Source organism: Chaetodon auriga, chromosome 24 (assembly GCF_051107435.1).
Source record: "Chaetodon auriga isolate fChaAug3 chromosome 24, fChaAug3.hap1, whole genome shotgun sequence".
Classification (NCBI taxonomy): domain Eukaryota; kingdom Metazoa; phylum Chordata; class Actinopteri; order Chaetodontiformes; family Chaetodontidae; genus Chaetodon; species Chaetodon auriga.
Window position 1 is genome coordinate 13,874,023 of NC_135097.1, and position 26,884 is coordinate 13,900,906.

At 42.3% G+C, this 26,884-nt stretch overlaps 3 protein-coding genes and 1 pseudogene across 4 annotated transcripts; 3 read left to right on the forward strand and 1 right to left on the reverse strand.

Moving 5' to 3' along the window:
* Window positions 1-6,502: 6,502 nt before the first annotated feature.
* Window positions 6,503-8,993, reverse strand: LOC143317249 (uncharacterized). Its single transcript, XM_076725304.1, has 6 exons — window positions 8,875-8,993; window positions 8,380-8,724; window positions 8,230-8,265; window positions 8,000-8,110; window positions 7,869-7,903; window positions 6,503-7,207 (listed from the first exon to the last, which is right to left on the reverse strand). Exons 1-6 carry the CDS (start codon window positions 8,918-8,920, stop codon window positions 7,100-7,102), a joined length of 681 nt encoding a protein of 226 aa, XP_076581419.1. The 5' UTR covers window positions 8,921-8,993; the 3' UTR covers window positions 6,503-7,099.
* Window positions 8,994-18,945: 9,952 nt separating this feature from the next.
* LOC143316756 (uncharacterized) lies at window positions 18,946-20,158 on the forward strand. The gene is made up of 5 exons (XM_076724387.1): window positions 18,946-18,988; window positions 19,157-19,495; window positions 19,630-19,737; window positions 19,837-19,871; window positions 19,999-20,158. The coding sequence occupies exons 1-5, from the start codon at window positions 18,946-18,948 to the stop codon at window positions 20,137-20,139; spliced, it is 666 nt and encodes a 221-aa protein (XP_076580502.1). The 3' UTR covers window positions 20,140-20,158.
* Window positions 20,159-21,068: 910 nt separating this feature from the next.
* LOC143316758 (T-cell surface glycoprotein CD8 beta chain-like) lies at window positions 21,069-22,779 on the forward strand. The gene is made up of 5 exons (XM_076724390.1): window positions 21,069-21,141; window positions 21,254-21,598; window positions 21,682-21,792; window positions 21,888-21,913; window positions 22,068-22,779. The coding sequence occupies exons 1-5, from the start codon at window positions 21,096-21,098 to the stop codon at window positions 22,107-22,109; spliced, it is 570 nt and encodes a 189-aa protein (XP_076580505.1). The 5' UTR covers window positions 21,069-21,095; the 3' UTR covers window positions 22,110-22,779.
* A 1,031-nt stretch (window positions 22,780-23,810) lies between these two features.
* Window positions 23,811-26,182, forward strand: LOC143317478 (uncharacterized; annotated as a pseudogene). The gene is made up of 7 exons (XR_013076664.1): window positions 23,811-23,856; window positions 23,969-24,313; window positions 24,396-24,506; window positions 24,639-24,673; window positions 24,795-24,938; window positions 25,315-25,328; window positions 26,071-26,182. The product of XR_013076664.1 is annotated as an uncharacterized LOC143317478 (transcript).
* Window positions 26,183-26,884: the final 702 nt, after the last annotated feature.

The following is a 26,884-nucleotide window of genomic DNA, read 5'->3' on the forward strand; positions in this document are numbered from 1 at the left end:
CAACTCTTTTTAAACTGCAAACCATCATATTGTATGAAGTGTTTTATTATTCTAACATCAGTGTTGAATTAGAATGTGAAACCTTTGAACCAGTTAAAGTGAACAGGTGTAGCTCACACATTTCAGCCAGAAGAAATACAAGCTCTCTCCCTGCAGCGCCATGTCGACTGTCACACGCCTGCTACAGGAGTGAAGCTACGCTAGTTTAGCTTAGCTTAGCTTAGTTTAGCTAAACATTCACTCACCAAGACTCATTAACCCTCGACACACAGGTCCCTGGATGTCCTCAGTCTCTGCTCTTGTCCGTTGTCCTCAAAACCGCTTGGCGTCGCATTCAAATGGACTAACTTTATGGAGCTGTGTTTACTTCCAGCTGTTTTTCACTCTTTTGTTCTCTTTTTGCCTCTTCGCGTGGTCTTGAACTCGCTAACAAGGTGGGGCGGGACTTCACTCACGTCCTCCAACAGGTAACTTTCACTGCGTCATCTGACCAATAACAAGCTAAATGTCAACAAAATCAGTCTTTTCATCTGATGACTGACACTATCCGTTTTTCTCTTATCAACAGAAAATGATAGAGAATATGAAATATTTGGATGTAATATTTTCTCGCCTGGGTTCCACTGTCTTTCTGATCCACCACAGGTCTCTACCTGCCTCCCTGGGTTCTTTGTCTTTTGCAGTCTTTGCTCGTCTTCTGTTTCTCGTGTTTTGTTGTATTTGTCGTCCACCTCAGAGGGGAACCTGGGCCAGCAGCAAACTTTTGCTTGTGTTCTGATAAACACACAGGATTTACTCTGCAGTGTTTGCCTCCAAGCGGGGTTTTTTTGTGTGTGTGTCTGCCCTCTACTGTCCCGTTTGAGTATTACACTATCAGGAACAGTACAGTACAATGAAATTGGTATTTAAATCACTGTTGAAGACCATAAACTTGAAAAAAATATATATTGGGGGGGGGTCTATTTCCAAAGATATATAAGTTATCATTATAGCAGTGAACTGTACCATTGTCCCAGAATGAACTGTGCGTCTCAATGACTTTTGAATGCCTTTTATGCCTTTTGTAGTTCCTGTGAATGCATGTTTAATCCTTTACACTCTGGTGATATTGTCTGATTTTCTTTTTAACCCTGTACATATTCTTGGTTCCTGCCTTCTGCTCATCAAAGGAAAAGCTTTGTCTCCTGGGATCTTGGATTAGATAAGCCTTCCTGTGGAAAACTTCCTGTGTGGTTCTAGTCTCAAAGACTGTGCATCCCAGAGAGCCCAGCTACTTCAGGCCTGAAGCATTAACTTCCCACATGAGGAAGACCATGGACAGGATCATACTCAACCTCCTCCGTCACCTGGCTTGCAGCAAGCTGGACCCCCTACAGTTCACATATCGACCAGGCTTTGGTGTGAAAGACGCAGTCATCTACCTGCTTCACAGGTCCTTTTCTCACCTGGAGTGCACTGGGAGCACAGTGAGGGTCATGTTTCTTGACTTCCCTTGTGCTTTCAACACAATCCAGCCATCACTGCTCAGCTGGAAGGAGCCGAAGTAGACTGCCACCTGGTTGCCTGGGCCATCGACTATCTCACCAACAGACCACAGTATGTGAGGCACCACAGCTGCGTGTCTGATGTGGTGTTTGCAGGATGGGGACTCCACAGGGGACAATGCTCTCTCCACACAACACTGACAGCTGTCACATCCAGAAGTTCTCAGATGATACAGCCATCGTTGAACAGGGGAATGAGCTGGAGAACAGGGAGGTCATAACCAACTTGGTCAGCTGGTGTGAACTGAACCATCTGCACATAAATGCGAGGAAGACAAAGGAGGTGGTGAGACACTTCCGTGGGAAGGAACCACAGACCACACTGTGGTTATTTATGCTAACATTCACTCATATCCATCACATCTGTGCAAATATCTTGTTCAATATTAGATATTTTTTTTGCTGCATTGTATGTTTTTCTAATGTGTCATAGTAAAAAACACTGTATTTATCACCCATATCTAACTCATGTGCAATTCAATTCGATTTCCCCAGTGTGGGATTCATAAAGTTTGATCTCATCTTATGTTATCTTATCTCTGGTGTATGAAGCTCTGTGTTGGTAACTCAGCTGTGCTCCAACGACCTGCTCTCAACAGAAAGAGGCGTGCTGCTATTTTGTGGTTTGAACTCACATTTGTTGATGTGTGTTGAAGAAGTGTTGTTGTTCTTTGAAAACATGACGACCTTTGTTGTGTGTGTTTATGATGCAGAGAGCAGACACAGTGCTGTTGGTTACCACGGTGAAATGATGGACAGGTGGAGGTCAAATAATTGTGTAAGGCATGCTGAGGTATCATTTATATGCAGTTCATTCAGAAATGTGTTGTGAAGGCGTTTATTTTCTCTTTTACACAGGAAAGTCAGCCAGTGTTCACTTTCCTCTCAGATTCTTTTATCAGAAAGCTTTGATGAACAGTTGTTTTCAGACCACACTGTTCTGTCTCTTCCTGTCAAACAAGTGATGTGTGCCTCACTTGCTCCTCCACTGCTGCAGACGTCCATCTAACTCTCACTATAAGACAACCTGGACAGCCATCATTGTCCTTACTGGCTCCTCCATCAAACACCAACCATATGCAAATACTGAGAATTAAAGCTCTGCAGCATGAAGACGCACTCCAATGAATGAACATCAGATCTTTAATGCAAAATTCAAAGTTTGGCAAGAATGATTACTGCTGTCACCAACAAGGCATACAAAGTTTGATATGACACTGCATCAGTTCCAGGTGCCTCCTGAGTCTATCTGGTGGAAGCATAAATAACATTTGACTCCAGCTCTCTTCTTTTTGCTTTCGGTCGAAAGGTCACGGCTGCGTAGTTCAGCTCATCAGAGCCCACGTTCTGTGAAAAGAGCATTTTCAGGTTGAATGTGTCGACTTGACATGATGATTAATTCCTGCAGTCCGACCGTTTGACATTTGAGGCCGATGCTAATAAAGATATTTGGCTTATTTCATTTCTAAATACAAACGATTAGCAGATGTTCTTGACAAGATGCCCTTAAATTCATTCTTTAAAGGATTTAACAAAGATGTTGACTGAGCAGCACATTTTCCATCTGAAAAATAAACTCATTAGTGCTCTCTAATGGACAAACTATGAAAAGAAGGCACTGTGTGCAAAGTGCCTCAAACATAATTTGGGGATTTTTGGAATTTCTTCTTACTTAGCTGCTCATATATACTCAATGCAAATAGATAGATCCTGTATACATGCATATATACAAATCCACCAACATTTCAGGGACTAGCTAGTATTAGCTGATACAATACACTGAATCAAACAAACCTCTCGTTGCTCTGGACTCTGTTCTTCTTCACCAGCTAAGAGACAGAAACAAAACATCTGGTCAGTTCATTGATCACTGTCTCTGGTGAAACAGGAGCTTTTAACTTTAAGAGCATTTCCACCAGCAACAAAACCAAATGTAAGATAGACACAGAAACTGTGAGAAAGTACCGTTCTGACGTTTCCTGCTGTTAACCACCAGAGCAACGATGACCATGACAAGGAAAACAGTCAGAGCACCCAGGATCATATTCATCAGCTTTGATATTCCCTCAGAGTCTACGAGAAAGATCACTCAGTTAGAGTCTTTTTCCCTTCAGAGACTTGATGTCTAAAATGGACAAAACTGAATTTAGCTCAGCTGTTTCCCCTTCAAACATCTGATGATCTGCACAATGAAAGAAATCTTGAGAAGAATCTTACTTTCACACTTGCTGTGCACGTCGTCATGTGGGTCATGGCTGCCTTTTTAAGAAATGAAGCCACATTTAGCCTTGAGCTGATTTGAACAGATTTACATCAAAATTCTAAAAACCACTTTGTTGCATACAGGATGTTGTTTTAAGACATAAAAAAAGATTTTGAGGAATCAAAATAATGAATAATGAGAATCAAAAGACAAAAAATGATTATCTTACCCTTAATGTTTAAATATATTACACTAAACATGGGAAGTCCACGATTGTAAAATCCACAGAAATACTGTCCAGAGTCAGATAAATCCACTTGTTTGATTTGGAGAAACACAGTGGACATGTTGGATCTCATTTCAAATTTTCCACTTTGGTATCCTTGGCACAATGTGGCGTTGCTCTTCGAATTGAACATAACAAAGATACAGCTGATCTCAGTTCTGTTCACCAGTCTGAACCAGAACATCAAACCATCATATGTGGAAATGTTGGCGCACATCAGTGTGACTTCTTCACCAGGCTGAGCCTCCACAGTCTGAGACCCAGAAACTGAGACAGAGATCCAGCCTGAAACAACCAGACGACAAGAGGCTTCCTCATTATAAAGCCACAACAATACTTCTTAATAAAGGTTCACAAGTCAGTAAGAAGCAGACTGGCTTCAACTAGAGCAGGTTGAACATCCAAAAATCAAATTAGCAATACAGTTGCTAATGATTAAGTCAGTGGCAGTACTTACTGAGGCTGCAGAGAATGAATGCTGCTGTCAAGGTGAAGTTCATCATTGTGCGAATGACAAATTAGAGTGTGCTCCAGGAAGGCTGCTCTCTATACAGAGAGGTGGGCTGTTTGTTGTTTTTTTTTTTTTTTTTTTTTTGCTTATGATCTTCAAACTGTCCACAGGCTTGCTTTCAGCAAAATGAGCAACCACGTCGGCTCAAGGGCAAACTTATTTTATTCAGAAAATGGTATTGCCACGATAATCTTCACAGCAAAGTACACGCAATGCTGTGAAGAAAGATATATGGAAGAAGAAAAGGATCCACATAAGTTGACCTCATAAGAGAGCTGAGAGATGGTTTCCAGTGTTTGACTGAAGAACAAACTGCAGTCTAGATGGAGGATATTATTTGCCATTGATGGGCATATGTGCTGTAATTAAGCCAAGATGAAACTGCAGCTGCCAAACACTGTGACTGTGATTTAACGAGGAACCTACAGCGTCCCATTCCTGTGTCATGCTTTATTAGTGGATGCTGTTCTTTATGAACACTATGTTTGCTACACGTTTTTTTTCTACACATGACGAGGGAGCCAGTAACACTCAAAACATGTGGACGGATGGACGCAGTAATGAAATCTGAACGCAAACTTTGGTCAGCTGGACAACTTGGAGATGCATGACAGACGCAGGTGTGAATGGCGATGTGTCTCGGCTGTCCACTTGTGATTGGGTCACCCAACACACACGTTAATGCCAGCTGTAACTATGGTCAGTGACAGTAAGTGTGATTTGACCTTCACGGACGTCACCAAGTTCCACTCAGAGCTGAACCTCAAACTCCAGCAGCTTCTCAGCTCTCTGCTTTCAAATGAGAAATCACCTGAAGTCAAATTAAAGCTGTGGATAATGCAACTGCAAAGAGGAAACAAAAGCCTGCTGTTGTTGAGGTCCGAGATAAATGACTGAACTCACAACACAGACGAGGGAGCATTTGAGTGGTAAACAGGATTTATTGTCACAAAAATGATGTGCTGAAAACTGGAGAGGAGATCCCAGTTTCTGTCCGGTTGATGACTGTGGATTGGCTGCCGCTGTGGTGACTGATTCATGCTGCAGGCACCAATCATTGAGCTGCAAAGCACCAACAAGCTCAAACCTACAACAAGCTCTCTACGGTGGGGTGTTGGAGGTGGTTTGGCGTGCGATGCTGGTGAGCTTCTTGGCCTGAACAAATCAGTGGCCTCTGTATTCATTCGTTTATTCATTGTCTACTTGTTAACTGCTGTTTTCTGTCAAGCTGGAGAGGAGTTGTTGGGCCTAAACGGGTGGCAGGCCGGCGTCCCCTTCACTGATCCCTGACTGTGGAGCATTCAGTGTCACTTGGATAGTGTGGGATGTTCATGTGTGGTGTGTCGCATCAGGACCATTCCCCCTCAGCTGCTCCCTCCTGTTGCAGTTAGCCCCCAGCCCTGTTCTGGCATCAGATTCTGTATCTGCTGATCTGTACTGTAGGTACCCCAGTTTCAGGAAGAAGACACAGTCATCTGTGCTGCACAAAGCATCTTTTCTAAAAGCAGGGTGCTGATGTGTGAAGGCGAAAGAGTGACATGAGTTTGAGGAGACTGGTTAGTGCGGTCGGTGAAGAAGGTGATGGTCTGAGGAGATGTGGACTTACTGCACATTTCAAGAGAAACGACGTAAAGCTGTGGTGTGAAAGTCGTTCAGTTTTTGTCGCTTGTGGTTTCGTCGCAGAGAGCTGAAGGCCAGTCTTCCTGTGGCTTTCGCTCTGCACACAGTGTTTCACCGCAGTGGAAAATGGACTTGTTGCATGCTCACACATGCGTGCAAACACAGCCATGGCAGAAAGCGAACCTTTGTCTTTGTCATAGACACATTCACCACATCAGCATGCAATTGAGACTTTCATCAAATTTTAAATTTTTATTTCAATCAAGAAAAATTATGTGTTGAAACATTTTCTGCATCGTTGCATGTTTTGTCCTCGACGAGTCATGTGTACGTCACTGTCTTTGCCGGCTCCTCCTCCATCAAACCTCAAATGTGTTCACCTTAATGTTTCACAAAATGAGGCTTGAGACAAAATGACATTAATTCCTCTCATTTGACAACCGACTCTCGTTAATTCTTTATTTCTTTCTGATTTTCCAGTCGCACGAAGAGGCTGATGTTATTTAGTCAAAACAAAGTAGGTCAGTCTTCGCAGCTTCTTTTTCTACTTTGCTTCAAGGCTTTGACTTTAGAGGCCCACTGACTTTCCTCTCAGTTGTGTTCACACCACACTGTGCTGCCTCTTCCTGTGATGAGTGTTTCACTCACTCCTCCCTCCAACAGACAAACCGCTTGACTCTCTCTACGAGGAAGTTTGACAGTCATCAGTGTCCTTTGTATGGCATCAAATATCTCCTAAGAAAGACAGAGACTTTGACTGTGAAAGCGAAAGATAGAAACATGAGCCTAAAAATGCCAATTCTCCATGAACACACAGAAGGAGCTTCATTGTGAACATGTGTTTTGCAGCCACACATACAGAAAAGCAGAAGAGCAGATTAACATAATGAAGCAGAAGTTTCACACAGAGCTGCAGTTCCCGTTTCTTCTTGAGTCTATCTGCTGACAGCATAAATAACACGACTCTCCACTCCTCTCTCTGATGCAGGCCTCCGGCTTCTTGTTGTCTTTGGAAGGAACTTCACGATACCAGAGCCCAGGTTCTGTAAATCACAATATTCACAAAAAGTCACAAAAACTGCAGCTGAGTTTCCCGAAAATCTGTAAAACTGCTGGACCACAAAAAGAATCATTTCAACTAAGATGAGTGTGAGCAAAAGTTTAGCCAAGTCTGATTTAAACGCTAAACCATGATTTTTAATGGAATCCCAGCTCTGTTGCACAATTTGAATAAAAAACAAAAAAAAAATGTGTCATATCATTCAAACTAAGGTTTTTGAAACAACAATAGGCCAGACTTGAGAGAAGCTAATTAACAGAATTAAAATAATTCCACCTGACAGTGGTTATAATTGAATTATAAATTAACCATTTTGTACATTTTGGTAACAGGTGACAGGATCATGAGGGGCGTCCTCGAAAGGCTCAGTCGCTCACGAGCGAGTAAAGGATGTTACTACATGGGCTCAGGGACACTTGCTAAAACTGTTGTCAGTACACAGTTCATTTGTGCATTTTGTGTTTATTTACTTTTATCAGTCATTTTGGTGAGAAACGCGGTTATTCTTCAACCTGAAACTTGAAAAGACGAAATTTGCTGTTTGACGCCACCTCCAGCAGAAGATCATCAGCAGACTTATCATGTGTTTAAATGACACTTTAAGAGCATGACACACAGTTCATATATGTTAACACTGGATTCACCTCGTTTCTGTCCGACTGTGCTTCTTCATTCACAGCTAAAGGGCAAAAGACAAAAGTCTGATCAGTTCATTCTTATTGACCGTAGACTTCGCTTACAAGAGGATGTGCAACAAATGGTTAATCTACTGTACCTGCCTGAAGTTTCCTGATTTTAAGAGCCAGAACAATGATGACGACAGTGAGGAAAACAGTTAAGCCAACCAGGCTCACAGTCATCAGCTTTGTCGTTCCATCAGGCTCCTCTACCAGAAAAATACTACATTAGATTCTGCGGCATCAGACATGTTTAAGATTGAAAGGAACGGCTCTGTGGTAACTTTCACAATGAAAAAAGGCTTCGGAGAGGAAAGGAGAACCTTACTTTTAGTGTTCACTTCATCATCAGATTCACCATCACCTTTAAAAACAGATGTGGATGAATTAATTTGAAATGAATTTGTGTCTTTGTATTGATGCCGTTTTCATATTTATGTGATATATGACGAGAAAAGAGTCTTCACTACAGTCTTACCTTCAACGTTTAAATGAGTCGCACTGACAATGACTGTGTGTCCGTCCATGTAAAATCCACAGAAATACAGTCCAGAGTCAGAGGAATCCACTCTCTGGATTTGAAGAAAAACCGTGGTGCCGTTGGAGCTCATTTGAAATTTTCCCTTTTGAATCCCGTTACAGAATGAAGCTTCCCCATCAGACATGTACATAGAGGAGATACAGTGGGGTTCGCTTCTGTCGGTCAGCCTGAACCAGTCCGTCTGAGCTGGATGGACGGACTTGTTGGAGCACAGCAGCGTGACTTCTTCACCAGGCTGAACCTCCACAGTCTGAGGCTCAGATCCTGACACAGAGATCCAGCCTGAAACAACCAGCAGAGACGACCAGAGAGAAAGAACACTGACTGTAATAAGGCCACAGAACAAAACTCCTTCAGGTCTAATCTGCACGCTGAAATTCTGCTGGGTTCTACATTATCTGGTGCTGAGAATGATAAAGAGCCGGAACTTACTGAGTTTGCAGAGAAGTAGAACTGTTAGCAAGGTGAAGCTCCTCATTGTGCGCTCAGTGTCTCTGCAGGGAGAGTTTGCATCACTGAGCTCCGACAAGAGGCTCAGAGATGCTTCAAGAGGCGGGGTCTCTTTTGTTTTTTCACACTGACCAGCCAATGCAAAGCGATGCCTTCAGGTAGATTTAAGCTGCAGCTAACTGCCAAAAACACAAACTGAAGTGAAGTGACTTAAAGGGAGAGTTCAAGATTCCACATTTTACCACATCACGTTACGTCTGATTTCAGTTTCCACAAAGAATTTCAGATCCATTCAGAAGAACTCCTCAGAGGTTCTTACCATACGTCCAGTGTTACAGACCATTAAAAGCGTCCTCACCTCATCCACAACAGTCTTTTGACTAGAAAGACTAAAAAAAAAAAACACAGCGAGGCACCTGTGGTCTCTTATTTTCATGCTTTCATGCAACAGTCTTTTGGTGCTGTGTCTGGGTTCATTCTAAAGCTTTTCAGTGGGACTGATACGTCCCCCTGACACCCTCCAACATGTCTTTTTAAACATCCGGACCATTCTCTACTCGAGCCCTCTCAGCTGCTTTTTAAAAAAAAAAAAAAAAAAGTCACAAAATGCAATGAAAACAGACTCTGTCAACACATACCTACAAAGTCTAGCATGGTGGAAAATTTGACATGAGATCCAACATGTCCACTGTGTTTCTCCAAATCAAACATGTGGATTGATTGATTGACTCTGGAGTGTAGTTCTGTGGTGGACATCCAATCCTGATTATTCAACTTTGTCTTTTTCTGCTTTTATTGCAAAATCTTTTTAATAATCATTTATGCCAAACTTTGAATTTTGCATTAAAGATCTGATGTTCATTCATTGGAGTGCGTCTTTCTCAGTATTCTCAGTATTTGCATATGGTTGGTGTTTGATGGGGAGCCAGTAAGGACAATGATGGCTGTCCAGGTTGTCTTATAGTGAGAGTTAGCTGGACGTCTGCAGCAGTGGAGGAGCAAGTGAGGCACACATCACTTGTTTGACAGGAAGAGACAGCACAGTGTGGTCTGAACGCACTTCTTCAACACATATTAACAAATGTGAGTTCTGTGCTGGATTTCAAAGATGAAATCAGTGTGTGTGCGTTATGTTCGCTGTGACTTGTCTCAAAGAGTGTCGCTGCTCCTCCTGCAAAAGATCACACTTCAAATTCAACCTCAGACCTTTTTGGTGTTATTTTGAGTACCAGGTCAAACCACAAAATAGCAGCACACCTCTTGTTGTTTGTTCTCTGCAGCCTCGGTGTGTCCTGGCATTCAATCACTTTCATCATCTTCTTTGCTAACTTTGTTCAGTTCTGTCAGCCAGCAGAGCTAAAATGATTTGACTTATTATTACATTGATCATGAGGTAGTGTTACATTCAAAAATCACAAATTACATGTGATTATGACACAAATCTGTTTTTATCTTCATTTTGTTCAAAGACAGCAATGAGCCACAGGACGATGGACAGAAAGTCTAAAAGTAAGATTCTCTTTAAGATTTCCTTCATTGTGCAAGTTGTCCATCGTTTCAGGTTAAACAGTTCCGCTAGATTCAGTTTTGAATGTTGAGTCAAATTTAAAGCGCTTTCTTGTAGAAGAGTGTGATGGAATAACAAAGCTGACAAGTGTGATCTGTGAAGGACAGAAAAGTCTTGCACAACCACAGAGAACAACCTGGAAAAGAGTCAGTCAAACAGCAGTGCTTATATACTCACTTAATGAGTGACGAGACAAAGGTGTGCAGCTCAGGTGAGGGGAGGAGGGCGTGGCTGGAGAGAGCAGCTGGCAGGTAAGGTGTGGAGTGGATGTGACAGTGATCCTGGGCGGTCTGACTGCTGGTCTGCTGGTTAAAGTCAGGAAACTTCAGAAAAGGACGACATAAGACGACACTGTGAGCTGAGACAATTTCCACAATATGAAGAGAACAAAGAGATTAGACAGACGGATTAGATCTCAGAAAATTAGAATATCGCATAAGATCAATGAAAAAGGATTTTTAAAACAGAAATGTCAGCCTTCTGAAAAGTATGTTCATTTCTATGCACTCAATGCTTGGTTGGGGCTCCTTTCGCATGAATTACTGTATCAATGTGGTGAGACATGGAGGCGATCAGCCTGTGGCACTGCTGAGGTGGAATGGAAGCCCAGGCTGCTTTGATAGTGGCCTTCAGCTCGTCTGCACTGCTGGGTCTGGTGTCTCTCATCTTCCTCATGACTTGGTTCAGGTTAGGCGAGTTTGCTGGCCAATCCAGCACAGTAATATCATGGTTGAACAAGCTTTTGGTACTTTTGGCAGTGTGGTCAGGTGCCAAGTCCTGCTGGAAAATGAAATCAGCATCTCCATAAAGCTTGTCAGCAGAAGGAAGCATGAAGTGCTCTGAAATTTCCTGGTAGATGGCTGCGTTGACATGGCACCCAAATCATCACTGCCCAGTCTTCTGGACGTCTGTCAAGTCAGCAGTCTTCCCCATGATCGTGTAGCCTACTGAACCAGACTGAGACCATTTAAGGCTCAGGAAACCTTTGCAGGTGTTTTGAGTTAATTAGCTGACAAGAGTGTGACACCATGACTTTCCAATATTGAACTTTTTCACAATATTTTAATTTTCTGAGACACTGAATTTTGGGGTTTTCATTAGCTGTAAGCCATAATCATCAAAATGACAAGAAATAAAGGCTTGCAATAGTTCACTCTATGTGTAATGAATATATAAAATATATGAGTTGCACTGGCTGAAATGACTGACAAAAAATATTGAACTTTCTCACAACACTCTAATTTTTGAGATGCACCAATAGATAGATAGATAGATAGATAGATAGATAGATAGATAGATAGAGTTAATAAAATACCTAACAAAATGCAGATTATTGATGGCATAAAAACTGTGGGAATTAAAATTCTAATGCATTCAAACATGCATTCAAACAAGACAAAGCTTTTCCTTTGATGAGCAGAAGGCAGGAACCAAGAATATGTACAGGGTTAAAAGTAAAATCAGACAATATCACCAGAGTGTAAAGGATTAAACATACATTCACAGGAATTAGAAAAGGCATAGAAGACATTCAAAAGTCATTGAGACGATCGTACAGTTCATTCTGGGACGATGGTACAATTCACTGCTATAATGATAACTTCGATGTCTTTAGAAATAGACCCCCCAATATACATACTTTTTTCAAGTTTATGATCTTCAATAGTGATTTAAATGCCAATTGTACAGTATTGTTACCGTTAGGGTAATACTCAAATGGGACAGTAGAGGGCGCACAGACACACAAATTCATGCTCTCCATCATTTTCTGTTGATAAGAGAAAAACGGATAGCGTCAGTCATCTGCCTGAAAAGATGGTGAGTCTCTGTCGACCCTTGAGGAGGAGGGGAAAATGTGAATGTTGGATAAAGGAGAGGAATCAGGAACAAGGGGAAAAGTGTCAAAGAGTGTCTTGTCTGTCCTCACCACATGTTTGTCTTTCAGCAGTGGGGCAAAGTGATTGAGCACTTTCAGCACCGCGGACAGCTCCAGACACTTTCTGTGGAGAGATGGAGGCTCTGGCCTCTTTCCTCCCTCAGCGTGAGACTGACACATTCCTCTCCACTGGACAGAGAGACAAAGTTAAATCCATTCCTCACACGTTTGCTCTTGTAACAACAAAACTTGTCAGCTTGGAACAGATAAATGAAGTCTGCAGAGATCTGTTTGCTGCCTGTTTCACTGCAGATCAGAGACTCATATTTTGTGTCCTCTTTACTGTCTGTTCCTTCCCTCTCAGAGTCGGCCCGCTGTCCAGCTGTCTGACTCGCCTCCCGGCCCCCCCAGCTGTGAAACACGCCATCACATTTCAACTTCTCAGGTTCAGAATGAAGAACAGAATCTTGTGAGTTCAGCTAAAGCTGATGCAGACGAGAGTTAAGGCAGCATCTTTACCTTCAGTGATGGTTTTAAATGTCTTCACAGAAAGAAAAAAAGGATTTTGAGTCAACTTGTACGTCTTTTATCCTCTTCCTTCATGTGTCTCTGACAGCAGGCGTAACTGATCGAGTGCCTCTGATTGGTTGATGAGTTTGAAGATTATGTGGTCACTTTCTCGCTCCTGACCGAGAGGAAAAACTTCATCCTCCATCACCAGCCAATATTTTCTGTTTGTTTGTTTTTTCTTCATTGTATTGTAATAAAAAGTTGACACTGTCAAACCTGTATTGTGCATTGTTTGTCAATACAACTGTAAACATCCTGAATGTTGTTGTGTTGCCGTGTTTGAGCTGGTCAGGGGTTGATTTGAGGAGGGCTGGCAGGGGATGTCATCCTCTGATGGAAAACTTGACCACATTCATCCCCCTTTTTAAATAAAGCTTCAAAAATAAGACTCTTCGTGTTGCAGGCTTTGAATGAGGGTTGCCAGATTTGCCTTTTGGTAAAAGCACATTCAGTTCACACAAGTGGATTTGATGGAGCCTGAGTCATGTCAGTGTAATTCAGTCGCTTTGGCTCTGAGCAGCATTTGTGGCGTTCACTGACTTGTCAGTTTTCTGCACGTCTCATGGAGCAACATCTGTATTTTCTCAGCTCCACTACAGCAAAAACTGAAGATAACAGAGGATGTTGAGCATTGAAGCAACGACCAGGTCAACCTGCTTTCTGTCTTAATGTGTCTTCAAACACTGACGTTAATGTCCTTTGAGACAGTTTGTCCAGGTGTTATTGGCCCGCAGGTAGCTAAAGTATGCTAGCTAACAGGTTACTGATGAAATAACCGATTTTCCATCAATAAATCAATAACGTCAATAAAATCAATACTGTCATCGGTCCATCAGTCCAGCTCGAACCAGCTGAGGCCTCTGACGTGTGAAGCTGGTTGTTACGGAGTCTCTAAAAATATGAACATAAATATTCCTGAAGTTTATAAAACCACCATTTTGTGTTGAGACGTTGGAGGAGAAACAGAGAAAAACTTTGAGACAAACATTGAGAGAAAGCGAAAAATCCTGAAGGAGAGTTGATCGAGGAAAGGAGCCCAGCTGAGACCAGTTCACCGCTGTTCCTGTCATCATGGAGAACGTGAGAATAGAAGCAGTTTCTAAACATTTACGCACTTTTTTCTGCTCCTTTTCTTCGACGCCTCCTCTGAGTTGAAGCCTCGAGGCGTCGAAAGCGACTGACTTTGATTCAGTGGCGAGTTTGTTCAGTCCAATGTGAGAAATGTCCAAGTGGAAAGAAGTGAAATGTGAAGACAGAAGGAGCAGTTTCAAACCCTGCTGCTGCTTTTCGAGCTCATTGTTTCAGTGTGACTAACCAGTTTGTTAGTTGGTCAAATAGTTTGTTGATGGAAAGAAAGATGAGTGAGCTGAGCAGGCTGAAGGATGAACGAGTGTCTCCACTCAAATGATTTGTGATGAAGTGAGTCTGTCAATCTGTCAATCATTCCAGATGTGTGATCTGCAGTCACACCTCCACGACCACAGCTACTGGAGGAGAGAGCCCAGCAGGAGCCAGAGGAGCAGCAGGGTAAAACACTTGGCTTTTCCTGTCCACCATTCAAAGGATGCACACAGTCAAAGTGTGGATCCACCGATTTTCAACATTCACTCCATTTTCCATTCCTTTTAATTAACAGGCTGCTCGACGGAGGAGGAGAGCGAGGGAGCGGGAGAGCAGGTCCAGAGACGTCCAGGAGCCTCCGCGGAGAAGACGGCGGGACCGGAGCCCCAGCCCCCAGCCCCCCAGCCAGCCTCGTGGTCTCTCACGCGCTGCTTTTGATGCAGTGGCGGAGATGTTCATGGCTTGGCTCACACACTCTCCATACGACCCGGAGATGTGAGCCTCCTCCAGCTGGAGCAGAGCAGGTGCAGAGCTCCACAGCTGGAGCAGCCAGGAGCTGCAACAGCACCACACACACACACACACACACACACACACACACACACACACACACACACAATCCAAACCTTTCTTTCTGAGTTTCAGGTTTCATTTCTTTCTAAAACAAACAAACAAACAAACAAACAAACAAACAAACAAACAACTTTCTTCCTTTGCATGCTCTCTGAACTCATTTAACAGTAATTCTAAGTTTCCACTCTGACTCTTTCTTTCCTTCTAACAAAAAAAAAAAAGACTGTGACATGTTTAAACTCTTTCATTTCTTCATGGTTGTAGGTTAGTTGTATCTCTTTCCTTCATCTTTAGTTAAGTTTAGGTGAGTTAAAATCTATAATTTAAGGTAAGTATTCACATTTATTCTCTTTCTGACTCTTTCCTTCAAACTTTCACTTCTACAGTTTCCAGAAAGTTCTTTAGGAGGGTCTGCTGGCAATCTTCCATTCACCTGCTTTTCCCATAAAAATAATCAGATTGAAAGTGATAAAACTGAATTGAATTCAGATTTAATTTGACTCCATCGTCCTAATCAGAGACATAATTCAGGTTCCAGGCGTGAAGTGTTTCATAGCTTGTTCATGTGGTGTCTTTTTCTATGTGAGGTGACAACATGAAGAACAGGAAACGTGTGTTTGGATGGAACATTGTCAGAGGGTTTGGGGTTAGGGAGGGTCAGACCCTCCTAAAGACCTTTCCTTCTCTAACAAAGAGCTCCTTCTTTTACTTCCAGGATGCAGCAAAGCTAAAATTCAGTCTTTTGTGTTCATGGCTGATGCAGAGACCCTGATCCAGGCTTTGGCTTGATCCATGACGACTGGACTGTTTTCTTTTCAGGCCTCGTGCTCGGACTGAAAGCATCCAGCAAACTGAACAAACTACTCAGTCCAGCACGGCATGATGGGAAATGTCGGCTGTTCAGCTTCCAGTCCATCTTTCATCTTTGTGTGTGTGTGTGTGTGTGTGTGTGTGTGTGTGTGTGTGTGTGTCTGTTGGGAGGTAGGTATGAAAATCTAGCTAAATGTATTTATTCTGTGCTTTTTTATTGAGCTTCAACCTCACATTTACGTACATATTATTAGAAAAATAGACTTGTCAGCAAAATTCCTGTCAGAACCAACCATAAGGTGAGCTCACGTCTTCACCTGTCTACCTGCATTTACTACAGTATTTGCTGCCATGGTGATGTTCTTTTTCTGCTTCTTTTCCCATCAAGTCCAGCAGCCCCTCAGTGTTTTCCAGCTGGTTTTAGCTGGTGCAGGCTGGCTTGTTTCAGGTGAAGGTGCTGAGGCTGGACTGCAGGGAGGAACACTCTGAGGGATTTGGAGAGGAGCTGAGGAACATTTGAGAGACTTGGGAGAACGGTGAGGACTTATTGACGGCTTGGAGCCCAAAGCCTCACGCATGTCAAGAAAATAAGACCATGTTGCAGGAGTTTCCTCCAGCGATCAGTTCCAGAGCCAGTGGGCGAACTTCTTAGTTCCTCTTACAAACAATGGCATGTTAGAAATCTGTTCAGCTTCCTAAACAGCAATATTTCCATTCAGTGACAATAAAGCATGAATGTTGGATTTCTTTTTCAGGTCCCATATATGTGCTGATGTTGGTGTTCAGCTGCTCTTCATGCAGACTGAGTGACGGTGGGCAGAGGGAGGCTGTGGTCTCTCTCTCTCTGCAGGCATCTCTCTGCTTCTGAGCTGCTGTTCATTCCTGCCTGCTTTCCTTTGATTATTTCATGCATTTTCCAACACTAAGCTGCCATTCAGACCCTAAATGCACACCCTACACTGCTGACACCACTGATGAACACATGCCACACCTTCTGATGATTTCTTGTCTGTGTTCTTCAGGAACCTTTGTTCATAAAATGACTTTATTTCATCTTTGAAACTGTGTGTCTCCCATTCTCCCTCGTGGCCTTTAGAGCCAGCAGTGAGTTTATTCCAAACTTGTTGAAGTATTTTTCCTCTGTAGTATCTCCTAATGTTCTCATTTCCAGGTGACAGTGTCTGACATCAATTCACCTGTTAGCCTGTTAGAGCTGCTATCTGCTGTTATGATGCTCCTGTTATGTTGAATCAAATCTTCTGTAAGAGTTGAATCACAAGAAGAGCCATGAAGGAAAAGTAAACAGAGTCATCATTTATGATGGATTCAAGCTGATTGAGGCCCAAGAATAAAATGCAGTGGACTTAAGCGCCACCTGCTGGTTGATGAACAAACTTCCTCAATCAAACACTGCTGAGTAATTCACTGCCAGTCAGCAGAGCCATGTTCTACAGCAAGTGTGTTCACTTCCTATAGACACATGACTGAAAAGTATGTAGGAGAGAAAGAAAAAGTGTCCAGAAAACAACAGATTTTCCACGTTTATCACTCTGTTCAACAAGGAATAAAATGCTGTTAACCTGGACAGGTCGACTTCAAAACTTACAGACGAGAACGTTTGTAGAGAAAACTCAAAATGTTCATTAATAAACACACACTGAACTACATTCATTCAAATGTTATTAAAAAGACATAAGAACAACCTGGAGGACCATGAAATGTGAAAGGCCATACTTTCAGAGAGAAGGAGCAGTGTGGCCACAGTGAAGAACTCCAGAGGGATTTCTCTTCATTCTGTCCACCTGAGTTTGTCTTCAACACCGATAACAAACAGGAGGCCTGAATCAGAGAGAGAAGTAGAGACTCGTGTTGTTTATGCTTCCAGCAGACTCAGGAAACTGGAGATAGCATCATTAAGCACTTTAGTGATGGAGTCTCTTTCATTTTGTCTCAGGAATATGATGGTGTTTCATGGAGCAGGAGCCAGAGGGAACACTGTCTGCAGCTCCGCTGTCTGCAGCAGAGGAGCAGTGAGTGAGGTTCACATTACCTGTTTGACAGGAAGAGACCGCACAGTGTGGTCTGACCTCAACTGAGGCGTCACTCATGAATCCTGTGAGAAGACAGTCTGAAATGATGAAGCAGTGAATAAAAAATGACTAAATGAGGAGCTTCTCCGAAAAAACACACAGCACATGAATCAGTGCAGCAACTGGATATTTTAACTGTGAAGTCAAAGTCAGTCATGACGTGGTGAAAACACAGTTGAGTTGAGAATTCGACCTCCGTCTGCCTGTTGTTGTAGGTCACTGTGGTGACAAACAGCACTGTGTCAGTGAGCTGTCTGTATCATTGATGACATGTCAACCAGAGGAAGCTCAGCCTTCAGCTCTCTGCATCAGAACCAAACACAACAAAGGCCTTCAGAGAAGAAACGAACTGGAAAGTGAAGGTTTTTTTGTGTTTGTAGAAATGGCACCACCATATTTTTTCATCCTGTGTCAAACTGTTTCACTGCTCCCCTCACCACAGGTCACACTCAGCAGACTCAACACTCGCACAAACTCACACTTTCTTGTGGAAAGATGCCTGTTGCAGGGTGACACCTGCACAGTCTTATATAAAAGCATTCACTCTGCTAAAGGCTGCACATTTCTAAAACGTAACATTAGCATCACTGCACGACTTCATTTAGTTTATTCTTATTTTGATCATTTGTAGCAGTTAATAAAACACCAAACAAAATGCAGATTTTTGATGCCATACTTAGAAAGAACGTATTACAATTCTAATATATTCAAGCATTTATTTTCGATAGTTTTAGAACATGGCTTTTGATTTTTCCTGCGGTCAGTGAACATGGCACATGAGCATGATGCAGCACTGAAGTGTCCTGATGTGGTAAATGACAGAACCTCAACCACATTGTTATTAATATACCAGGACACACATGTCATGTACGTATGTGTGTAATAAGACAACAGTGTATGAGGTAGAAAAAGAACAGCTGATGGAGACAAAGCACATCAAAGATGACACTTCCTCAAACTATATAGACTATTAGACACTGATAGATCTGTTGTAGACTTTGACTTATGCTCAAACATTTCCTAGATGATCTAAAGTGTTTTCAAACCAGACAATAACTTCCTCCTGTTCTCCTTGCAGCTATTCATTTGCAGCCAATTTCATTTATCTTGTGAGTGTGAGCAGCCGGACAAACCAAAGACACTCCGCCTCTTTACGTTGAGACTGTTCTCACTGGAGCACAGTTCAGTTCCAACCATTGCAGTGGTGCTCTCACGCTGAACACACAATGATGAACTTTACCTTGATCACAGCTCTCCTCTGTACCTTCTGTAAGTACCCATACGTGGATTTCTTTCCTCAATTCAACAATTTCTAATGTTCCTTCAGTGATCTGCCAGAACTGAAATGTGCTTTTCTTTAATTCCATCATTTACGAGCACTGTTTGGTTCCTGTTGAGTTCCAGGTTTGTGGATAATTTTCATGCTGTTTGTTTCAGTTTGGATCTCAGTTTCTGAGTTTCACACTGTGGAGGTTCAGCCTGGTGAAAATGTCACACTGCTGTGCTCCAACTTCTCAGCTCACCTCTCTCACATAGTGTGGTTCAAACTGGCCAACAGACACAATGTCAGCTGCATCTCCTCCATGATGGACTCTAATGGCAACGCATCATTCTGTGATGGATTTCAAAACAGCAAATTTAATATGACTGCCAACAGCACGACCCTCTTTCTCAGGATCAAACAAGTGGATTCATCCGACTCTGGACTGTATTTCTGTGGATTTTACTCAGGTGGAAAGGCAGTAATTGTCAGTGCAACATATTTAAAGGTTCACGGTAAGACTGCTGCTGTGTCTGATGATTTGATGATCTGTTGATTTTTAATCACTGTCAAAATGAAGACTGATCTCATCTTACAGGAGGTAGAAAACGCCACAGAAAGTTTCATTTCTTGATCTTTGTTGTTGAAGTGTTTGATGGAATAACAAATCTGACGAGTGTGATCCTGGGCTCTCTGATCATTGTCCTTGTCATAGTCATCATTGGTCTGGCTGTCAAAATCGGCAAACCTCACACAGGTACTTATTACTTAAAATGCAACTTCCTGCTTTTCAGAAAGTGTTCACGGCAATATTTTGGACCAATGAACTAACCAGATGTTCTTTTGTGTAATTCAGCTCATCCAGAGGAACAGACCCCACAGCACAGTGAGGTAAGCTGACATTGACATTGATCACAGTCCATCTTTTCTGTGTCGTCTGCTTCAAGTCATTTCTCATTTATTTTTTCTGACAAACTCAGCCACATAAGACGAGTGACTGTAAATGTTTCATTGACAGAACCTGGGCTCTGATGCTCTGAACTACGCAGCAGTGGCTTTCCATCCGAAACGAAAAAGCAGCCAAAGGCCTCCATCAGAGGACCAGCTGGAGTCATGTGTTGTGTATGCTACCACCAGATCGACTCAGAAAACATCCTGAACGACAGCTCGGGGTGGAAATGTTGCTTCATGATTTCATGCTGTTGACAGTCAGACTCACCATCACTGTAAAAAAAAAAAAATCCAATTTTCTAATAAACATTGAATATTCCTACAAACTGCTTTCTGTGCGACAGTGTTGATTCTGCTTTGGAGCCAAACTCTCTGTCTCCTCTGTTTTGTTTGTCTGGTTGGTGTTTAATGGAGAAGGAGCCTCGAGGACACTGACAGAGGGTTTCTCATGAGAGTTCGTGAGTGAGGCTCACATCACTGGTGTGACAGGAAGAGACAGCACAGTGTGGTTTGAGCATGACTGATGTGAAAATCATAAAGACCTGAAGGGCAGCCGTGAATAACTGCTGACTCTTCCTGAAAGGGTACAGTGTACAGTACAGTATATACAGCATGTATGTGTATATATGTGTAAATATAACTTCTATTAACATCTAACGAACACTTTCTTGTGTCAATTAGAACATGCCTACAGTAAATGTTCTGCATTCTTGAAGATTTTCCATATTTACAACGTGTTCAGTAATATGAAACAACAATTCTGATGATTGGGCCCTTTTGTTTGAGGTCAGGGTTAAAGATTTTACACAGAACAAGATGACAAAATGGAAAAACCATCAGCTGGAAGTTTAGCAGAGTCCTTAAAAAGACGAGAACAGGCAACATAACGGTGATCAACCAGGACTCCCAAAGTACTTGAACAGCGTCATGACGTTTATAAATGAGTTCAAATGAGCCCCTCCTCACCAGCTGCCATGTTAAAATGCTTCCGACATGTTAATTTATCAGCATGAATCATCCTGTAATAATGTATAAAACTTTAACACTGACAGGAGGCATCATGTGGGCAGCGTAAATAACAAAAAATACACTCCGCCTCTTCTGATGCCCTGACATGCATTCATCATCACTGAACACATTTACAGTGACACGATCATATGCACGATGAGGAACTTCATCCGGACGACAGCTTTCCTTCTCTGCAGCCTCAGTAAGTCCTGCTATCAAACTCCTGCACTGTTTCCCATTAATGACATCATGTAAAGATTACATTGATGTCACTTTGTCAGAGAAATGATGAATATCTCTGCTGGTTGTTTCAGCCTGGATCTCTGTCTCAGTGTCTGAGTTTCACACTGTGGAGGTTCGGCCTGGTGAAGAAGTCACACTGCTGTGCTCCAACTATACCAGTTCTTCCAGTCGGATAATCTGGTTCAGACAGGTCAGCGGAGTCCAGCCTCACTGTATCTGCTCCATGTCCAAGCCTCTCGAGTCTCCTTCATTCTGCAGTGGATTTCAAAATGGAAAATTTGAAATGAGATCCAACAGCTCCACTGTCTCCCTCCAAATCAATCAAGTCGATTTATCCGACTCTGGACTGTATTTCTGTGGATATCATATCATGAACAGTCCAGTGATTGTCCATGCAACATATTTACAGGTTCAAGGTAAGACTGTTGTAAAGTTTGAGCTGCCTCCTGATTGATGCAGCCTGTTTGGTTGGAGTCTAATCTAATGATCTCTCTTGAAGGAGTGTTTGATGGAGTAACAACGCTGATGAGTGTGATCCTGGCCGGTCTGACTGCTTTCCTTATCGTAGTCGTCATTTGTCTGGATGTTCAAATCAGAAAGCCTCACAAAGGTACTTGTACTTTGTTTTGTTGTATTTGAACATGAAATGTGTGAAAAGCAACATTTAACAGCTCATGAAAAGGCCATTTTATTTCTGTCTTTCAGCAGATAATGAAGAGCGATGGACAGAGGTGAGTCCAACTTTAAGATTGTTTTGAATAATTTCTTATTTTTTATTGATTAAGACATTTATGCCAGGATTCCAGGAGTTTCTTCAATAGTTAAATAACTGAAATAACTGATGCTGACGAAGTCGTCTGAGAGGTGTCTGCCTCTTATTTGCAGAATCTGGACTCTGATGACCTGAAGGATGCGGCACTGACTTAATAAGATAAGAAAATAAGAAACAGGAGGCCTGAATCAGAGAGAGAAGTGGAGAATCGTGTTGTTTATGCTGCCAGCAGACTCAGGAAGCAACTGTAGCTGCAGCTCAGAGTAGAACTGAAGCTTCATCATATTAATGTGCTGTTCAGTGTGTAATGGAACGAATGTAATACTGGAATGAATATCAAACACACTGCATGGCTCTCTCTGTGTGTGTCCCCCCCCCCTCTGAAATGTACTTTCCTTTAACTCCTCACACCTGCCATCCTCAAGCTGTCCACCAGATCCTCTTTTTCTCCTTTCTCACTCCCGCTTCCAACCACTCCTTCCTGCCCTGCGGTCACCTGACATCCCCTCCCACATCCACACCTGTTCTCATCGAAGCCCCGCAGCACTTTTTCACTCACTCAGTGGTAGATCTTTAGGCTTTTGTAGTTTTCTTTATAAAGTGGACTGCGTTTTTCTGTCAAGTAGACAAAATAAGAGACATTTAAATGGTAGGTTTTGAAAATATAATGCATAAAGGTTAAAAGTGAACGCTTTAACTGTGGTGTCATATTATGCATGTGTGTAAAAACAAGCTAAATGTCAAAATTAGAAATAAAATGTCTTTTAAAATGCTTTGTAGTTGCGTTTCTTATGACAAATAAATAAAAGCTCCGTCTGCCCATAGTTGCACTGTGGTAACAAACAGCACTGTCTGTATCAGTGAGGCATCATGACTGAGGTGTCAACAACAGGAAGTTTGGCCCTCAGCTCGCTGCATCATAACCACACACAACAAAGGCCTTCATGCTCCCAGAGAAGAAAAGTACTTCAAGAAGACCTTTTTATTGAGAAGATATGATATATACTGTTTATATATAGATAGATAATGGATGTTAGTTCGTGGATCACTGACAGTGGCAGATGGCTGGCCTTCAGCTGCGTGCTATTTTCTCCAGTGAGTTTGTTTCACAGTGTCAGCGACAGCTGCAAAACCCAACAAGTGATAACTGAATGTTGGGTAAACTTCCTCTTCTCTGTAAATCTGTTTCTTCCTAAAGCGTTGAGAAGGTGTAGTGTGACATACACAGAAATGTTGAAGGCATGACAGACCACAGCATAACTACAGCCGGTGTAGTTCACACCTATCTCCACTCTGACGTGGACTCAGTCTAATTAATGCAGCTGTGTGTGTGCAGCTAAAATGAAGACCTTTATTTACACCTGGCTTCAAACTGTCCATCAATTTTGAATCTACTCCTCATTGGACTGACACTAAAGTTTAAACTTTCATAAGCAACAGCAATTCTGATGATTGGGCCCTTTTGTTTGAGGTCAGGGTTCATGTTTTTACACAGAACAAGATGACAAAATGGAAAAACCATCAGCTGGAAGTTTAGCAGAGTCCTTAAAAAGAAGAGAACAGGCAACATAACGGTGACCAACCAGGACTCCCAAAGTACTTGAACAGCGTCATGACACAAACCTTTATAAATGAGTTCAAATGAGTTCCTCTCCACCAACCGCAATATTGAAATGCTTCTTACATGTTAATGCATCCGAATGAGTCATCCTGTAATAATGTATAAAACTTTAACACTGACAGGAGGTATCATGTGAGCAGTGTAAATAACAAAAAATACACTCCGCCTCTTCTGATGTCCCTGACAGGCGTTCAGCATCACTGAACACATTTACAGTGACACGATCATATGCACGATGAGGAACTCCATCCAGACGACAGCTTTCCTTCTCTGCAGCCTCAGTAAGTCCTGCTATCAAACTCCTGCACTGTTTCCCATTAATGACATCATGTAAAGATTACATTGATGTCACTTTGTCAGAGAAATGATGAATATCTCTGCTGGTTGTTTCAGCCTGGATCTCTGTCTCAGTGTCTGAGTTTCACACTGTGGAGGTTCGGCCTGGTGAAGAAGTCACACTGCTGTGCTCCAACTATACCAGTTCTTCCAGTCGCATAGTCTGGTTCAGACAGGTCAGCAGAGTCCAGCCTCACTGTATCTGCTCCATGTCCAAGCCTCTCGAGTCTCCTTCATTCTGCAGCGGATTTCAAAATGGAAAATTTGAAATGAGATCCAACAACTCCACTGTCTTCCTCCAAATCAAACAAGTGGATTCATCCGACTCTGGACTGTATTTCTGTGGATATCGTATCATCGACAGGCCAGTTATTGTCCATGCAACATATTTACAGGTTCAAGGTAAGACTGTTGTAAGTTTGGGCTGCCTCCTGATTGATGCAGCCTGTTTGGTTGGAGTCTAATCTAATGATCTCTCTTGAAGGAGTGTTTGATGGAATAACAACGCTGATGAGTGTGATCCTGGCCGGTCTGACTGCTTTCCTTATCGTAGTCGTCATTTGTCTGGCTGTTCGAATCAGAGAGCTTCAAAAAGGTACTTGTACTTTGTTTTGTTGTATTTTCACGCATAATTTCTAAGTTACACCTACATGACAGACAAATCCAAAACCTTCAGTTCAACAAAATGCATTGTCAATTGACCAGAGATATCGTTTCTATCATTTAGCACTTGCTGAAGAACAGAGTCCACCAGCGACAGAGGTGAAGTTCATCAAGTTTCATTTTCAAATCCAAAAGTCAAATCATTTATCAGTTCATGATTTTATCTTTCTCACACGCTCAGCTTTGTGAGGTGAGTGACTAAAACTACTCTCATTCACAGGGTCAGGGCTCGCATGACCTGAACTATGCAGCGGTGACTTATCGTCTAAAAACAGATAGAAACCACAGGCCTGCATCACACGGACAAGTGGAACCAAATGTTATTTATGCTGCCACCAGATAGACTCAGGAAGCACTTGGAACTGTATGTGAAAGTTGTGTTTTTTTTATTAATACACTGGTGTGTTGTAGTGTGGTCGACTTTAAGCCATCACCATCATGTAAAACGTTCAGCGTTCTTGCTCATGCTTTTGATTCTTGTCACCTTGACTGCATCCACTTTTGCCGGCCTTACATTTCAATCTGAGAGGAGAGGAATGCATTTGGTGTACGATGAAAGACGACCCAGTAAAAACAATGACGACTGTCTGGTTTCTGTCTTATTGTGAGCGTTAGTTGGTCTACCGTGCAGATTCCACCTCAGCTGTCATTTCTGCTGTAAAACACACATCTGAAAGAAATACTCAGGCCCAGGGTGTAAAAACTGACTAAAAATCAGCCGTATGTCACTTGTCTGACAGGAAGAGACGGTACGGTGTGGTTTGAACACAAGTGAGGTGAAAATCCCGAGGCCTGTTGGATCAAAGCTCTGTACACGTAAAATGAGAGAACAAACGCTGAAGCGTGGTTTATTGTCATCTCCCACATAGGCGAAAGGATCAGCCTCGACATGCAGCATGTGTGAGTTCATAAGCTTTGTAAAAACATACAGTCCATCACTAGAGTAGTGTTACGAGTGAGGTGTCTGTATCTGCATCATGAGAGGTGTCAGCCTCGGAAACTTGTGAAATCTGCTGCACAGTCTCACACAGCAGAAATGAAAAAACATGTAAAGTAAGTAAGTAAACTGCATTTACCGAAAGTGGTTTAACAAAGTGTTCCCGAGTCCATGTAGTAATAAGCTTTATACAACCGTGTGCTCGCGATCATGATACTGTCACCTGTTACCAGTGAGCCTGTTTATCTGTAGAATCTTCTAAACAGGTGTTTTTGGAGCATTGCACAACTCTCCCAGTCTTTAGTTGCTCCTGTCGCAACTTGTCTGAAACATGCTGCTGTATCAAATTCAGAATAAGCAGATATTTACAAAAATGAATGAAGTTGGTCAAACATTGAATGTGATGTCTTTGTGCTGTTTTCAATTGAGCATATGTCACAAAGGATTAGCAAATGAATCAGGGCTGTGTGCTTCAGGGTGGATCTTAATCTCCGGTTCTGAGTCTTAGGCTGTGGAGTTCCAGCCTGGTGAAGACTCTACTTTTTTCTAACTTTTCCAGTTCTACCACTGAGACAATCTGGTTCAGACTGGTCAATGGAACCCAGATGAGTGTGATCCTGGGCAGCTGGACTCTGTTCCTCATGATGGTCATCACTGGCCTTGTTGTTTAAACCAAGAAACATCAGACAGATGCTTTATGAGAGCTTTCTCTCCTATCTTTTTGTATAATTCGCCTGTGCTAGTGTGGACTCAGATGACCTGAACTACACAGCAGGGATTCTCCATGCAACAGCGAGGAGCACGAGCAGGTCTGCAGCACAGACAGAAGCAGAGCCCTATGCTTGCTATGCTGCTACCTGCTAAACTCAGGAAGCAACTGGGACTGCGGTTCAAAGTGGAACCGATGCTTCGTCATGTTTACCTGCTGTAGTGCTTTGTGTGGCTGGCTGGGAGGAGTTTCAATCACTTCAATTCTAGACTGTTAGAAGATTGTACTGTCTGCAGCAGCCCAAAATAAAGCCTGAACCACAGGAAGACTGACGTCAGGCGAGTGCTATTTTTTTCTCCAATAACTATAATAAGCACCGGGTGCATGTGATTTCTTTGTTGTAAAGCACTTGTATGAAAGCTGCTATGCAAATAACGCATTATTATTATATTTTCATGTAAATGTTAAAGTTAAGACTGAAGTTTTGTCTTTATTTTGGTGTTCACTCCGCCAATGTGTCCTTTTCAATATAATGAGATTTTCACTTATAATTGCTTAAAACCACATATGCAGGAATGTGGCACTTTGATCACTGTAAAAATATTTGTCTCAGTCATTTATGTAGCTCAAAATGAAAAACTCGGCCCACAAAAGCAGAATGTGG

What these genes read in the sequence shown, in the direction of transcription:
- LOC143316758 (XM_076724390.1), top strand. Translation starts at nt 21,096, where the DNA reads ATGAGGAACTTCATCCGGACGACAGCTTTCCTTCTCTGCAGCCTCA. An exon ending in TTTCCTTCTCTGCAGCCTCA is followed by an intron (nt 21,142 to 21,253) that starts GTAAGTCCTGCT and finishes TGGTTGTTTCAG; the next exon opens with CCTGGATCTCTGTCTCAGTG. An exon ending in AATCAGAAAGCCTCACAAAG is followed by an intron (nt 21,793 to 21,887) that starts GTACTTGTACTT and finishes TCTGTCTTTCAG; the next exon opens with CAGATAATGAAGAGCGATGG.
- LOC143317249 (XM_076725304.1), bottom strand. Translation starts at nt 8,920, where the DNA reads ATGAGGAGCTTCACCTTGCTAACAGTTCTACTTCTCTGCAAACTCA. An exon ending in TCTACTTCTCTGCAAACTCA is followed by an intron (nt 8,725 to 8,874) that starts GTAAGTTCCGGC and finishes TGGTTGTTTCAG; the next exon opens with GCTGGATCTCTGTGTCAGGA. An exon ending in GACTCATTTAAACGTTGAAG is followed by an intron (nt 8,266 to 8,379) that starts GTAAGACTGTAG and finishes CTGTTTTTAAAG; the next exon opens with GTGATGGTGAATCTGATGAT.
- LOC143316756 (XM_076724387.1), top strand. Translation starts at nt 18,946, where the DNA reads ATGATGAACTTTACCTTGATCACAGCTCTCCTCTGTACCTTCT. An exon ending in AGCTCTCCTCTGTACCTTCT is followed by an intron (nt 18,989 to 19,156) that starts GTAAGTACCCAT and finishes TGTTTGTTTCAG; the next exon opens with TTTGGATCTCAGTTTCTGAG. An exon ending in AACATATTTAAAGGTTCACG is followed by an intron (nt 19,496 to 19,629) that starts GTAAGACTGCTG and finishes TTGTTGTTGAAG; the next exon opens with TGTTTGATGGAATAACAAAT.